A 16,600-nucleotide genomic window follows, 5' to 3' on the forward strand; every position below is an offset into this window, starting at 1 on the left:
ATAGACAAGGCCAGGTTAGAGTACCCCTTTCTGTTTCTCTGAACACGGTGGATTGATAGACAAGGCCAGGTTAGAGTACCCCTTTCTGCTTCTCTGAACACGGTGGATTGATAGACAAGGCCAGGTTAGAGTACCCCTTTCTGCTTCTCTGAACACGGTGGATTGATAGACAAGGCCAGGTTAGAGTACCCCTTTCTGTTTCTCTGAACACGGTGGATTGATTTGCAGAAACTAAGCAGCCACATTTACTGTGTATTCATGTGGAATCTGGATCACAAACCAGTTCCTTGTAACCAACATTATAAGTCATGGATGCTGGCCCTGTCTTTGGGGCTCCATTCGATCCAGCCCTCTGTAGGCTCTGGGATAGATATTCAGTAAGTGTGGAGTAAACTAAATCAGAGTCATTCTGAGTGGTGGGCTCCCGATGTTGTGTGTCCAACCGTTGTCATGTGTTAAGTGTGGTGCGTGTGTGCATGTATTCATGTGCATGTGAGTATGTATACATGTGTGCATGTGAGAACCAGAGTTAGATGCTGAGTGTCCCCCTCAATGGCTTCCCACTTTATTTTTGAGGCAATCCTGGAGTTTGTGGGTTCGTCTGGGTTGGCCCAAGGACTGTCCCACCTCTGCCTCCCTAGTACTGGGATCACAGCCACATCTGACGTTTACAAGGCTGGCTGGGACTGAACTCATCTGTTTTCATGCTTAAACCGCGAGCACTCACCAACAGAGCCATATCTGCTCAGCCCTGTCATGCGCTAACTTGTGTGAGGCCACAGACATCCCTGAATCCCATGGCCACTGTCCAGACACCAGGCTCCTATCTCACATGTGCTGGGGAGCCAGCCACAGGCCTGGCTGATGCAGGGGGTTCTTAAAGATGCAGTAGAAAAAGATGCAGACGGGGAGGGCGCTCTGATCTGTCTTTGCAGGACTGGTACTGCACACGCAGTTGTGCAGGATGGCTCAACTCCTGCAAGGTTTATGTTTTTGCTCTCCTTAGTTGTGAGGTTCCAGGAGACCCAGAGGTTTCTCAGATCCTCACTGTGACAAGGCAGGTCTGGGATTTACATTCGACAACTGTGCTAGGCTCCCATGCAGTAAAGGAGCAGCCTTGAGCCTCTTCAGAACTGGGGACCTTGTCTTAGCCACAGCATCTGCTATTTTTTTTTTTGCAAACATCCTGCCATCCCCCCAACTTCTCCCATTCAAGTTATTACCCACACCTCCTCATCCCTTCCTCCAGCTTCCAGTCACTTCCTGTTTTAAAATAATTCACTGTCTCTGGAATGATGGGAAGTCAGCAGCAAGCAGTAAGAGTCTTCCCCAGAGGTTCCCCGAGGGAGACTCCGAAGAGAGTTGAGTGGGTGAGCGAAAGCACAGCTTCCCACAGCAACAGGAAGTAGAAGCAGATGAAGCAGTAGTTTTAAACCCCAGGAGGCCTTCAGCTTTGCCTCTTCAATGAACGAATACTATCCTCAGATGCTTGGAGCAGCCTCGGTCCCCTGGCTGCTGGTAGCCTGTCTAATCAATGCGGATAACATTACAGATTGTAGTAGGGTAGAGACAGAGGTGAGGACGAGCGCCCTAGTGAACACTTCGTATATTTAAATTAGAGAAGACATACACTTAGTAGATGTGAGGGATGCTAAGTGCTCCTAGGGGAACTCCTAGGCAGCCCTGGTGCTGAGACAGCAAAGGTTACAGAACAAGATTTGTATTTGCCAGAAGTCACCTAAAGAAAATGTTCCATGTGGGGTCCCAAAATCCTAACTATAAGCTTGAGTGAGGGTAGCAGGTCCCCAAGGAATGTACGAGATCAGTGGTTCATAGCCAAAGTTCTATGGAAAGGCCTTCAACTCCAGTTAATTGCCGGACTGCCCTTTTATGACTGGAATTGTCCGGCCCATCACCATGTTGGGGAAGAGACTCTTATCGACTTACTGGAACTGTCTGTCTGTCTCACTTCACACAGCGGACAGGGCAGTTGAGGAATAGTCTTATAGACAGTTACTGGCATATGTTTGCCTCTGCATCGACTGTACCTGGGAGAGATCCCTGGGCCCTCTTCCTCACTGCCTTCTCTCAGGGGCTGCTCAGCCTGACACATGTCTCCACATGGACCCACTGAGGCCAGTGGTCGAGGACCTCCAGCCACAGAAGCCTGGTCTGAACCTCGCTGGTGCCGGAGCACCCATTAGCTCATGTGTATTACCGTCCTGTGTTAATGTGTAGAAGGTTGGGCGGAGGGAGGGGTGGCCTCAGGCCTGCGTGGTGAGACAAACAGCTGTGGAGCGTGCTTCTTCACACAGGCCTTCACACTGAAGATGGACCCTCATGACAATGCCTGCTCTCACTGGGCTACTCTGTCCGATCAGGTCACGGCACAGACTTAAGGCCCGTGTTTGGACTGCTCCTCGGGTGCTTAAGGCAGACATCTTAGGGAGCAGGAGGTTAAAGAACCCCACTCACCCATTCTCCTTTCCATTTACAGATCATCAAGGAGGTCCCACCACCCCCTGTTGAGGAGAGTGAGGTAAGTGGCCAAAGTAGGGTGCTTGGGGTGGGCAGGTGGCAGAATGGGGTAAATTGGCCGGTTATATAGCTCCCTGCTAAGCAGGACTGGGCCCCACTCCTGTGAAAGGGAACCTTCGGGCCTTCGCTCACCAGGGTATGTATGCAAGACCTGAGCAACACAGGCAGCCAGGGGCCCCCTGGTTTCTCTCCGCAAAGACAAACTTTAAAGTGCATACACTTGTCTGGCGTTTCTGTCTGCAAGGACTTTGGAAGATTTCCTGCTGAGGGGATGTGTTTTGGTTGTTGACTCTTCTTCTGTGCTTGACTCCGGAGATCACACGTGCTCCACAAGCTCTCCCCCTGAGCTACAGCCCGAGCCGCCCCCGCCCTTTGTCTGAGACAGGGGCCTGTGTCACAGGTTGGGCTTGAACTCATACTGTCCTACCTCAGCCTCCCCAGTGGTGGGATCACAGACCTGTCTCACTATGTATGAATGTTTTTACCAGCACAGTGAATATTTGGGGGTTTTAAAGGTCTAAGTTTCCCTCGGAAACATATTAGGATTCCCGTCCCCCTGCGGATATACACTTCACATGTATAGGATAGGGCAAGTTTGCCACACTCTGCATAGAATTCCTGCTCCTAAGACTGGTGCCAAGTTTCCCATTTTTCTTTAATTTAAAACAGTATTATATAAAATCTGCCAGGTGGTCATGAATCTATGCTGGAGCAGGATGTACTAATATCCTGGCCTCACTCTCAAATCCTCACGGTCTACAGACAACCGCTCAGACTCTTCCACTCACATGGCCAGGAAGCCGCTGTGCTGCTAGGGCGGCTCTAATAAACCAGCAGAGGTGTTAACAGCTGCTGGTGGGCGGGAGTTCACAGCAAATGGCTTTCCCAGCCTGGGACTGCTGGGATCCTTGGGAGTAACACTACCAGAGTAGAAGTCCTAGATCTGAAAACTTACTGGGGCCAAGAGGAACCAAGATGGGGTTTCAAATTCTTAGCTAGGTTCCTGTAGGGTTTTTTGGTTTTTTGTTTGTTTTCTTATTTTTTTGTATGCACCTCAGATACCACCTCTCAGCTGGCCCTGTCCCAACACAGTCCCCTACCCTCCACCCCGTCCCAGCTCAGCTGTCCTTGTCTCAGCTCAGTCTCCCTACACAGAAAGAACGATGATTAGGTTTGAAATTCCATGTGTCTCTCGTGTGCTGAAAGCTGCATATGAATGCCGAAAGACATAATAGCTGCAATCAATTAAGCACATCTTGCAGGAATGTTAGCTCTCTGCCCAGAAATCAAGGGAGGAAATTGCATTGCTGTGCAGAGACAAAGGAGAAGGGAACCTTCTCTCTGTGTTGAGTCTGTTCTTAACCTTCCAAGAGCAGGAACTGCAGCTAGTCCACGTTTCTGTCTGACTTTGCCTGTGTTGTGTGCATCTGTCTCTTGGAATCTCAGAACAAAGCAAGTGAGATATCCTGACGGGCGCTATGTTCGTTCTTGGTGGAAAATGTTCCCCCTCAGTGGCATTTGGAGTGGCTCTTTCTGGGGAGTGCTCTGAATGGGCCTTTTGAAGGTGAAATGCTCGAGATTTTGGTACTGGGGTAGTATGGCCTGATGTCCTCTACATGTAACATCTAGTACAAGGTTTCACGGACATCATGGGTGCACAGATATGCAACATGCAAGGCTGGAGCCCAAACAAGAAAGAATAGACAAAAGCGAGGGAAAGCAAGAGACAGCTTTTTCAGCTTCGTTGGCATTTTTATGGAGACCATACTTGACAAAAAAAGGCAACAGTAGTTCCTGAAACACAATGATGACCGTGGACGCTTGGGACCTGAAGGCTTGTGGGAGGCTCAAGGCCACTTCCTACGGTCAAGGAGATTACTTCAGCATGTGTATTGCCCTGGGGCTCGGGGGACCCTGGTCCCCTCCTAATGTGCTCTGGCAGGAAGAAAGGAAAGAGGGAAATCCCACAGAAAGAAATAACATAACTTTGACCATGTTAAGTATTTTATTCAATACACTGAAAATCTTAATTGGAATCTAGACGACTTCTCCAGCCCAGCCCATGTGAAGATCCCAGTGAGGCCTCAGCACAGAATGTGTGCACTGGCCTCAGGGTGCCCTGAAGATCCTCCTCTGATGTCCTCAAGTGGATGCCTCCCTTCTCCTTCTTGGTGGTCTCTGGGTCTTGCATTAACTCCTCCCTCTGCATTAAAGATTAAGACCGTTAAATACTCAAAGGTCAGGAACTATCTAGTTAATCTGAGTGCAAACTGGGGGTGGCAGTGCATGCTGGGGACCCCAGTATTGAGGAGGCTGAAGCAGGAGGACCTCCAGCTTGAGGTCAGCCTGGGTAGGGGAGAGAGGAGAGAGAAGAGGGAGAGAGAGAGAGAGCCCCGTGCAGGCAACCCCTTGCCTAATGTGTATATGGACAAGCTGAATATTAACTGACCTTCATCCGATCTGTAACCATCACATCCCAAGGGAGGCTATCCTAGTCAGGGTTCCTACTGTGATGAAACACCATGACCAAAAGCAGCTTGGGGAGGAAAGGGTTTATTTCACTGGCAGTTCTAAATAACAGTACGTCATCAAACGCAGTGAGGACAGGAACCTGGAGGCAGGAGCTGATGCAGAGTGCTACTTACTGGCTTGTTCCCCATGGCTTGCTCAGACTGCTTAGGACCCAGGACCACCATCCCAGGGGTGGCATCCAGTGGACTGGGCTCCCCCATCAATCACTGTTGATGGAGCACACATTAAAAAAATGCCCTACAGACTTGCCTGCAGGTCAGTCTTATGGGGACATTTTCTTAGTTGAGTCTCCTCGCTTTGATGACTCTAGCTTGTGTCAATCACATAAAACCATCCGGCCCAGAGGAGCACCACTGTATAAATAACTAAACTCGGGATGAAGGCAGCTTCGTGACTGTGTCGTGATCCTCTTTTGTGTAAAATCCTCTTTGATAAGAAGTACAAAGTGCTCAGTGTGAAAGGTATGTCTTTCTGGGATTCCCTGTCCCTGGAAGTGAAATCCCTAAGCCAACATAAAGAACAGTCACTTGAGCTGCAGATCTCAACAGAAGGGAGGACGCTCAGGGTAACACCTCAAAGGGGACCCGGGGGTGAGGTCTTCTCCCACTGACACCAGAGTGAGACTTGATCTTCCTTGACTTTGTCCCAAAGAGTTGGCAGTTTCTGTGAGATTGTGTTAGCAGTGCCCTCTGTCTGGAGGCTCATCTGGGTATAGTCACCTCTTCGGATGCCTTTACTATATTTGTGTTAGAGCCATGCTATTTACTTCATGACAACATGGCTCCCTTGAGACACAATGTTATTCAGCAATGAAGGTTTCCATAACTAGTGCTTACCCAGATCATTCATTCATATATATATATATATATATATATATATATATATATATATATATATATATATCAGAGGGAAGGTTTGACTTCATATCACTATTGACTGTTTAGATGGATATGGGTAAACCCAGGGAGAGTGCCCTGGACAAACACAGAAGGCAAGCAGCCCCAGGCCGCTAACACTGTGTGGCATGGGACCTCCACTCCAGTCATTGGCGGGAATGAAGGAAAGGACATACAAGTGGCTCTTATTTGGGGTCACCCAGGGTTTATCACATGGGTTCAAGATGTGTTAGGGTGCTATGATACTTAAAGTTAGGTGGAAAGATTGGGCTGGACTTTGCTTCTCATGGTTTCCCAGGGGCCCTCACAGTGAACTGGGGAACAAAGCTCCCCTTGGTCCCCACTGGGTGTGGATGTCAGAAAAGCAGGAAGAGCCCAGTGCTTTGGAGGCTGGCGTCCTTCATCCTGGGCCAGTAGCAGTGCATTGCATATGTGCAGGAGGTAGGGAACCCCAAAATCTGAAACCTCACTCCTCCCACCCACCGATTCCTTAATAATTAAGTTTAAAAATTAAATATTTGTTCAGTCAATAGAGGTGAGCAAAAGGAGCTTTGAGTTCTCTGGGAACTGGAACGCCACACAGGTTAGGGAACTTAGGAAATGTCTGGAAGAAAGGGTAGGAGGCATGGGGAAGGCACACAAACCCCTGCACAGTGCCATGTGGGATCGTACCGCAGCCTGGCACAGCGGGGGAGTTAAAGAGTGCAGGTTCTCGGGTTTCCTGAGAAAGCTCATCTTGGTCTTTCTGAAGACAAACATGTCAGAATTGCTCTCTGTGTCTGAGGGATGCGCTACCACGGTGTTGCCCAAAAGTTAGTCTAGTGACATCTGGGGCAAAACATCCTTTAAGATTTAAACGTGACTTCCCTGGTGGGAAACCAACTGCAGCCCTGGCTGGGCACTGTCTCACACTGCTGACGGCTTTCGCTGCTTCTGTGTCATTTTGTCCCCTGGATTTGCTAGATTCCCATTCCTCTCCCAGCCTATGTAAGGGCCTGGAGGGCGGCACTGTGTGACCATGGCTGTGGGTGTAGCTGGCTCTCCTCTCCCACCCTGCCATCCATTCTCCCTGCAATCTCCTGTGGGTACCCTCACAGATTAGGTGGCTCAGCCCATTCCTTTTTGACCACCCCCTCCTGATTTTCCCATAAGGCTTTGATTCCTGCTACTTGACGCTGTGAAACAGTTTGGCTCAGCCAATCCTGACCTCCGGGAACTATGGAGGTCACCAAAGTTTATTTACCAAAACAAAACTCTGAATACATCCCTGAAGGTGACTGGGGAAAGACACCTCCCAGAAGCCCTGAGCCCCAAGAACTTGCTCCGTCAACTTTTGGTCAAGTGAACAGACACATCAAAGGTTCTGCCTGCTCCCCAGGATTGAGCAACTCCGCAGGCCCTGGTGCATACACAACACTCCGCTTACTGCAGGGAAACGCTGGCTCTCTCTTTGCTCAGACCTTGGGCTCAGGGTTGACTTTCGTGGCTTTTGTTTGGTTTGGAGAGGAAGCTCAGGTCAGGGACTAAAGTGAGGCTTGGTGGAGCTGACGGAATGTCTAAGTATTTCCTGTTGTGAATCTACATGCGGTGGGGGGGGGGGCTGTCTCTGGATGATCTGCCCTCCTTTTGTAAGGTCCCACACACGAGAGTGGAGAAAGGGTGCCTTGAGTGTGCCTGGAAGCCAAGGAAAGGATAGAGCCATTTTTGTTCATTCTATACATAAGCATTCAGCTGTCTCAGAAAAAAAAAATCAAACACAGATGTGACTCAAGTTCTTATACTAAGGGGCAGGGCATCCACTGGACAGGGCATTAAGTCAGAACTTCCTGTCTGCTGCTTTGGATCTGACAGTCTCTTGTGTATCACGAAACAGCTGGAATAGGTGGTGAGCAATGTTTGCACTTCTGTAATTGGCAAATGACGTCACTCATAAAACCATCTTCTCTTGTTATAATACAATACCCAAGGCTGAATGGTTTATCAAAAAAAGAAACTGATTTCTCACAGCTGCAGGAAGTCCAGAGGCAAGGGGCCTGCATCTAATGAGATCTTCTTCTGTGTCATTCAGAGCATCTCGTAACACTGTTGCCTTAGAGATTACCCTCCCAACCCATGAAGAGCAGAGGCACATTCAAACCGCACCCTGCTGTAAAGGAAAGGGCCTGCTCCCGGAACTGTCTGTCCACAGACTGTCTAACACCCATTTTCACAGATCAGGACACTGTACTTAGACTGAATGACCTCCAGAGTCCGTGAGCATGGGAACTTAACTGTGCTCTGAAACCGTGTGGATTGACTGTACCAGCTTATTCCTGTCTACCTCACCATAGTAGACACACAGAACCTTAGGGGACTTTGTCTTTATGTCTCACAATCTCTTGGCAGGAAGAAGATGATGATGGTCTGCCTAAAAAGAAGTGGCCCACGGTAGATGCCTCTTACTATGGTGGACGCGGTGTGGGAGGCATCAAAAGGATGGAGGTAAGAGCCCTCGCACAACTGACTGTGGCCAACCACCTAGCGATAGAAACCCACAGAAAATGCTGGGGGCCCATGCTTGGGGTTTGGGAAGAGGTGACTTATGAGCTACAAAGATGGAGAGGTGGAACGGTACAGCCTTTAACCAGCATCTTGCCCATCATGAGTCAGCAGAGGTCACATGTCTTCCAAACCCCCCAGTGGTTTCTGTTTTCATTGGACTAAACCCCACTTCTCAAACTCATCCAGGCAGTTCTCCCTCTAATTCTTCCAGCCCATGACTCCCCATGTCTGTTCATCTTCCTGCTCCCACTTTCCCTTTTCCCACATCTCTGGCTCACAATCCTAAAGGAACAGAGGACATGGGGCATGCACGTCACCCCTGCCACTCTGGTTCTCAAGGGGCAAACCGTGCAATCCTGTAACTTTGTGCTATGGGCTTTCACCACCATTAGGTTCGCTGGGGAGAGAAGGGCTCCACGGAGGAAGGGGCTAAGCTGGAAAAGGCAAAGAACGCGAGAGTCAAGATGCCAGAGCAAGAGTATGAGTTCCCGGAGCCCCGAAATCTCAACAACAACATGCGCCGGCCTTCCTCCCCCCGGAAGTGGTACTCGCCCATCAAGGTATGTCTCTGCACAGAGTCCTTTCAGTCTTCCCAGCTATGAGCCAGTCTTCTTTCTTCTCCATTCTCTCCTCCGCCGCCTGGCACTCCACCATCAGCTCTGGGCCCTAACTGATTCTGGTTTCTTGTGAAGTTAGAGCCCTGGGAGGTAAAGAATGCTTCTAGGGGGCTTTTGTCATCGTGGGTGCACATGGCTCATGTGAGGGATCAGGACTTTTCTCTGTGTCCTTGCCCCTCTGCACCTGCACTATGACAGCCACTGGAACCCAAGAAGCTTATAACTCTAGACAAAATCCAACCCAACTCCCTCAAAGTCTATTCTCCAAGGTCTACAAACCAAGGTTCCAGCTGGTTAGTCTCCTTCCCCGCCCACACACTTGCCTACAGCCTTGCCCCTCTTCCAGGAGCTGCACAGACAAGCTTTTTAGCCTTCTCTGAGTACTTTTAGCTTAGGAACAGCCCTTATATCCATCAAGAGAAATGCCAGGTTTGGGGAAGATAGTTGAGCCTGTGAATGATTGCTCATAAAGGAAAGATCCCTGGAGCTCGCTGAAGCTCCCTGGATAGGGACTCTAGGCAATGGTGCGCTCTGGGCTCAGAGAGAGACTGCGAAAGACACCCAGGTCAATCTCTGGCCTCCACACGCACATGTGCGTGCTTCTAGGTAGAACGCGTCTGGACTGGAAGCTGCCGTTTCTCAGGGGAATGAGCTCAGGCTCGCGGGAACTTTCGTGCAGTTTCCATTTGGGCTTGTTTAAAGCCGTGAGATTCTTTTTTTAGGATAAGCCTCCCCGAGGCAAAGGGTTGAACGCTGAGCTGTGGGTGAAGCCCAGCTGGCTGGGGGACCAGCTGCTGCTGCTAATTCTTCGCCAGTGAGGAACGTGCAGTGGCGTGCAGACGTGTGCAGACAGGAAGGAGCCGAGAGGATCCTCCGAGAAGAGGAAGGGGGATTTTCTGTCCTGCCGTTTTCAGGAATCCATCCACCTTGTGACTAACACCGCATCCGTGGTTCTAGCTGAATTTTTATTTCTGGAATCTTCGAGGTTGGAAGGGCATGTTGTTCCTTTCTTAACTGGTAGCTTCAGGGTGAGTTTTGCTAAATGAATCAGGATGTGGACAAATAGGTTTAGAAATATGAACGTGTTGCCAGCACCCTCCTGACATCTGAGTCTGCCCAGTGAGTCCTGTCAAGTCCCTGCTGAGCCGGGCACAGATACTGATGGCGGGCCTTCTCAGCCCTGTATGAGCCAAGGGTGGGGAGAGGAAGTCAGAATGAGGATCCAGGCTTGGAGGCCCAATCTCACAAAAGACCTGCAAGGTGCCCTCAAGCCTTGCCTATTCCAGGTGCCAGCTCAAAACTATCCCAGCCGCCAAGCCTTAAGATCCCACACCCGAGCGTCCCACCCAATAGTACCTTTCTGTTGCCCCAAGGACTTACTTCTGGCTGGTGATCCCTCCCCGCCCGTTCCTCTTTGAGAAAGTGTCTCCCTTAGTTACATAGAATGCCCTGGCACTTGTGGCAGAAGGGATCACAGGCATGCTACATCATGCTGGGGTCCTGGCTCCCGAGCTTCCTTGATCATCGTAATAAACCACCCATTCTCACAGTGTGGTCCCCAAACCATCAGCATTGGCTTCACCCATGAACTTGTTAGAAACACATATTGAAGGGTCCCACCTAAGAATGGCTGCATCAGAAACTCCAGTATAGGGCCCAGAATCTGGGTTTTAATAAGCCAAGTAGACAGGGTGTCACCAGAGGTCACTGACAGCATTGCTTGAGGCAGGGCTGGAGCTCAGAGGATATGAACTGGGCACCTGGCCATTTCTCTGTGGCGTGTTAGGAGTCTCAGCAAAGAAACCCGGGTTACCTTTCACATCAGGGCCATTTTAACACCCACCACATTGATGGGGCGTCACTTGGAATCCAAGCCTCGAAGACACCTCTCAGGAGAGATAGAGGAAGCCTGTGAGACTCTTGACTATTGCCTGGGCAAGACTCAGGTTGAGGTCATGAGCAAGCTTGCAGGCTCCTCCTGCCTGGCGGAACAGCTAATGCCAGCACTCACACAGGCCCTCGCTAGGTCAGAGATGGGCGGGTGGCAATTGAGGAGATTATCCCTGGTTTCTGAGCCTTCTCCCTGCATCTCACCCCTTGCAGGCACCAATTAGGTTTTGATGTCCTGGTAAACAGTGTGGAGCCTGACAGAGCAGGGATTCCACCAGGTTCCACCAAAGAACGGGGTGGGGCCAAGAGAGCACATTAGACCATCCAGCTCCTTCAGCACGCTCTGTCCAGGAGAGGACATTTAATGTCGGATTTGTGAAGGGAGGCAGACTGCAGAAAGAACCTGAGAAGCTTGGAGGAAGAGCAGGTTTCCTGCTAGCGGTCCAGACCTCATGTGTTTAATGTGCTTCGCGCTGAGCCTTTTCTAGTTAAGATGCCTGGGGGCATCAGCAGGACCTCATGAGGTACTAAGTCCCGTGTGATACCTCTCATGTGTTGTCCTAATTCCATATCGACACAGAAGACACATTGCAAACAATAGGACTCACAGTAGGCAACCTAGGCTCAGAGGCCCCACAGTGAGGCCACCTGGGACTAGCTACAAGAGGAATTATTACACCCCTAGTCCTGCAGGGGCCCAGTGAGAGGGAGAGAGCAACCACTGGGAGCTGTGGAGAAGGCACAGAGATCAGCAATCTTAATCTTTCCCATCACCTGTCTCCTCGTGGGCCACAAGCAAAAGACATTTGCTTATTTTGATCATATTCTTTACATTCCCTCTACCCAACTTCATTCTTTCTCTCTCTCTCTCTGTCTCTCTCTCAATTAAAAGCAAACAATAAGACAAACAAAACAAAAGGACACACCAAAAATATGCAGGATATTTTGTGTTGGGCAACTACTGGACATGGGGCCTGCCCTGGAGTGATAGGCCCAGGGACACTCCATTGGAGAATTTCTGACTCCATTGGAGAATTTCTGACTCCTTTGGAGAATTTCTGACGTTCCCTTTCCTAGCAGCTATCAGCTGCAAACAGCTTCTTGGTTAGGGATGGGACTTCGTGCCCACTTCCCCTCCTTCATGCTGGAACTTTTGTCCGGTTTGAACCTGTGCAGGTCCTGTGTGCTGTCCCCAGGCTGAGTTCATGTGTGTGTCAGCCCTGTTGTGTCTGGCACGCGTGAGTTTCCGAGCTCGCAGAGACTGTGGTTTTGATGTTTTTCACTGGTTATGTAAGTTCTTATCCTCCTCACTTTTCCTCTTCCTGAAGTATTTCTTCTCCGGTTCCTTCTAGAAGATGTCTGTAGACCTGTGCCCTACAGGGATGCAGTTACCACAGGGAGATGGGGAAGCAAGGAGGGTCTGAAGAAACAAACACCCCTACTCATCATCATCCCTCTCATGCCCTTCCAGTCCCCCCCCCGAACCCCGTGCGCCAAGGGAATCTAGCTGGCGCAGCAGCAGCATGCCAAGAAACGCAGACAGTAGGTGAGGACAGGCAGCTCCAGGAGAAGGGCCAGTACACACTGAGCCTGCCTTCCATCCCCGCTGTGAACAGAAAGAGCCCTGCTCCAGCACAGAACTCTCAGCAGATCCTGGGACCATGTCTAGCTCTCCAGCAAAAGTGGCTGGTACCATCTACATGGTGAAATGGGTTGCAATGGACCCCCCCCCCTTCCTTTGTTCCTGAGATTGGAGAAGCAGGTGGGCTAAGCAGCCCAGCAGGAGGTGAGGGGGGAAAGGGTTACAATAGGCTCCTCCTCCTTTCCCCCCATCGTACCCCATGCTATATTAAGACACTGACCACACCAACCACACTTCCCCCATCCTAGTTCCAGGCTCATGATGGGGAATTTCCCCTGGTATTTAGCTGCATTTTCCTTTGCTTGGTTTTTGCTTCCTCGATTTACAGCACCCCATGCTTCTCATTAAACAGAATTGGCCATTTCAGACAAGTTAAGTCATGCCCAGATACATGGCCACCAACTGGCTTAAAACTAGGACTGGCTGCAGACGTCAGAGAAACTATCCATCTCTTTTTCCAGTAGCTTCTCCACATTCCAGGAAGTGAGAGAAACGACAGCAAAGGGGCCAAGCCAGAGCCTGCCTTGAAAGACAGCCGGGCTGCTCCCCAGAAGTGGCAGGCTGTGACAGGGCAGTGGATCAAACTGTCATGTATTCCCAAGCCTGGAATTCCAGCTTTCTACTCAGAGCAGAGCTATAAATTGAGCTATCGTCGAGTTTCCATCTCAGAGCCAAAGCCACTAGCTAAAATAGATAGATAGCCCCAAAGAGCAGCGAAATGAGCGCAGAAGCTCAGCCACGCCCCAGGGTGCTGAGAGTGGCGGCCCCTAGGTCTCCCCGCTATTCGGCCCAAGCGGCATGGCCCCTCTCCAGTCTCCATGCATTAGTTACCGTCTGAGGCACAGTGAGGTGTGGCTGTGGGAGCCTGGGCCTGGTGAATTTCCAATTTACCAGTCAAGCGGAGTCCACTTCATATGGGAGAAGCTATTTTTAGGTGTCAGCCAACACAACCTGGCTGGGGCTCCGGGGTTTGCGGTGGAGGCTCTGTCGCAGTTTCACAGAAGTAGCGGGCATTTCGCCTGGGGAATGAAGACCAGAGTCTAAAGTGTATATGCTGAGCCTGAAGGACACAAAAATGTCCTAGAGACAGATGCCCACTCCCACCCCCCTCAGGCCTTGGAAGGGGTCCTCTGGGGCACTGCTACCCTCAGAAGGGAGCCATGCACAAGCCTGACACTGTTGCTTTAAAATGACAGCTCTCTGCCATGTTCAGAAAATCTGGGCTCTGAGAACCTTTGTCAGAAACCTGTCTGCTTTTAAAGCCTTTTTTTAACCTTAATTTTTAAATTTATTATTGTGTGTGAGAGAGTGCATTATGGGAAGAAGGCATGTGTCACGGCTTACATGTGGAGGTCACGTGCCATAGCTTACATGTGGAGTTCAGGGCATCTTTGCAGTCAGCCGGTTCTCTCCTTCCACCTTTACACAGGGTCTGAGGTTTAGCTTATTAACCATTATGCATCCATTGGGACTGGTAGGGAAAGCTTACATCAGTGCATACAGAGAAAGAGGACAGGAGCCTGAGGCAGGAAATGTTTCACTGACTAAGGGGCATGTGACAAGGGCCCTGGCCACATCAGGGAATGTGGAAATAGTGGGATGGAAAGAGGCAACAGGTAAGCGGGGGGGGGGCAGAGAGCACTCCCCAAATATGACTGATGGTGGACATGAAGCCACGTGGAGAGAGGCCAGCCCTCTGCTGTATAGCGTCCACCTCCATGAACAAAGACAGGGTGTGCAGAAGGGTCCATGCGGGGAGAAGAGAGCTCATTTGATTTACTGTGCCTGCTTTTGGCTCCTGTTAGACATCCATACTTCATCATAATTAAGGTTTGGTAGGTCGTTCCATGCCTTGATCTAGACCTAAATAGGTCACGCTGTACCTAGACCTGAACCTCAAGAGAGGCCCAAGATGAAGACAGAACGCATGAAGCAGGAGGCTGGGTGGGAGAGTCAGGCGAGGCATAGCACAGATCGGGCCCATAGGAACACTGCACCCAAGTCAGGCACAAACAGAGGGGAAGGAGCAGAGAGGGAGAAGGACACAGGCCAACCCTAATGGAGGCAAGGCCAAGGGAAAGGAAGACTCCTGGGAGGACAGCGCAGTGGACCTCCAGAATACGGAGGGGTTTGATGGTCTAAGTGCAAGCCGCTCTGAGGGCATGACTGGAGCCAGAATACATGGTGATGGGGGGTGATGAGGAGGAATGTCACTCCAGCTTGAGAAGGGGGTGCTGGAAGAACACAAAGGGAAGCTGGGCATGTGCTTGTAGATGTCCACGTATTGGGTAACTCTGCCCTGCTCTTCCATCTAGAGATGTCCACGTATTGGATAACTCTGCCTCACTCTTCCATCTAGAGATGTCCACGTATTGGGTAACTCTGCCCTGCTCTTTCATCTAGAGATGTCCACGTATTGGGTAACTCTGCCCTGCTCTTCCATCTAGAAATGCCCACGTATTGGGTAACTCTGCCCTGCTCTTCCATCTATAGATGTCCACGTATTGGGTAACTCTGCCCTGCTCTTCCATCTATAGATGTCCACATATTGGGTAACTCTTCCTTACTCTTCCATCTTTGTTGATGATCCCCAATGTCATTTCAGTGACTTTACTTTGATTACAGATGGCATATTGTGAATACTTTTCCAGAGAGGAGGAGATAACTTCGATGTTTAACTTATAATTTAATTTATAGAGAAAACAGTATTATTCACCCCTGCCCCCACTTTAAGAAGAGCAAGCCCTGGGAAGTTGGGACAGCTCTGTGGGAGAAGAGAAGGCCCAGCTTCACTTCCCAAGGTTCTCGAGTACTCTGTGTTAGGCTCTGTGTGGCTGCCTGCTCCACCGAGAGCCTAATTCACTGCCTTCTGGGCCTGCAGAACTCGGCTGCTCTTTGCTGTGCGCGTAGGTTTCTGTCTCTGCTGAGCTAATTCATTCCTGTCTTAATAGCCAGATCTTCTTCTTTAAGCCTCACACCATTGTTCCTCATTTGTTCAGGGGTTGAGTGGCTGGTAAATAAGGGGATCTGGGTGGGATGATTTATGAGCCAAATACTAGAAGATGAAAGCTATCGCCCACCTAATATCCTGAGCTGTAAGTACTTGACCCTAAAACCTTCTAGGAAACATTTAGCTGACTCTCCAGCAGAAAACTCTTGCGAACGCCACACCAGTTCTGTCCAGCAACGACACCAAACCCACTTCAGAATATTTTCAAAGACTTTTATAGCCTCTTTGCAATAAGAGATGAGAAACTCAACACTCGGCAAGACCACATTGAACCCTCAAAAGCTTAAGCAACAGCTAGCCAGTGTTCAAGAGCTGAGTTTTTCAGGTGTGTGTCTAACCCACCAGAAAGTGACGTCAAAACCTGGAGTTCTCTGGGATGATCAGTGCTATTGGCATAAAGTGTTTCTGTTGAAGCCGAGCTCTGCGGGTGTCCCCTGCCTTCCTGTCACCATCCAGGACACTACACAGCCCATGCAATCGAATATTCCCAAGGCTCCTGTATGACGCCCACTTCACATGGAGGTCTAAGATATACATGCTCACAAACAAAACACAGCTTTCGCAAAATAACCCTATCGTTTCTCATCATGTGTTCTTCATCTTAATATTTTCTATTTTATCACTCGGAATTTCTAGGACAAAATCAATCCCATGAGAACCTAAAGGGTTGCAATCCTGCTACCCATGCTGTGGGGTAAAGCTCCTCAGCCAGCCCTTCGCAGGCAGGATCCACGGTGGTGGTGTGTGAGCTTTGAAGTCAGACAACTTTAACGCCCGGTGACAGGGTGTCTATTTGTGGGGAAGACATTTGATCACTCTGGCTCTCCATTTTATCCACACTGCTCTGAAAACTGCTGAGAAAATTAAATGAGAGGATATGATGTAGAAGCACCTAGCACCCACGGTCATTCAGCACCCAGCACCTAGCACCCAC

General features: G+C 49.9%; 1 protein-coding gene across 1 annotated transcript in view; it reads left to right on the forward strand.

Moving 5' to 3' along the window:
• Nucleotides 1–16,600, forward strand: part of Antxr1 (ANTXR cell adhesion molecule 1) — a 191,244-nt gene that overhangs the window by 127,710 nt on the left and 46,934 nt on the right. Inside the window, exons 14-16 of the mRNA XM_075983580.1 lie at nucleotides 2,498–2,539; nucleotides 8,352–8,447; nucleotides 8,900–9,067. Of these exons, the coding sequence (XP_075839695.1) occupies nucleotides 2,498–2,539; nucleotides 8,352–8,447; nucleotides 8,900–9,067 (306 nt within the window). The remainder of the gene's footprint in view (nucleotides 1–2,497; nucleotides 2,540–8,351; nucleotides 8,448–8,899; nucleotides 9,068–16,600) is intronic.

The sequence above is a fragment of the Microtus pennsylvanicus genome, chromosome 8, assembly GCF_037038515.1.
Source record: "Microtus pennsylvanicus isolate mMicPen1 chromosome 8, mMicPen1.hap1, whole genome shotgun sequence".
In the NCBI taxonomy this organism is placed as follows: Eukaryota; Metazoa; Chordata; class Mammalia; order Rodentia; family Cricetidae; genus Microtus; species Microtus pennsylvanicus.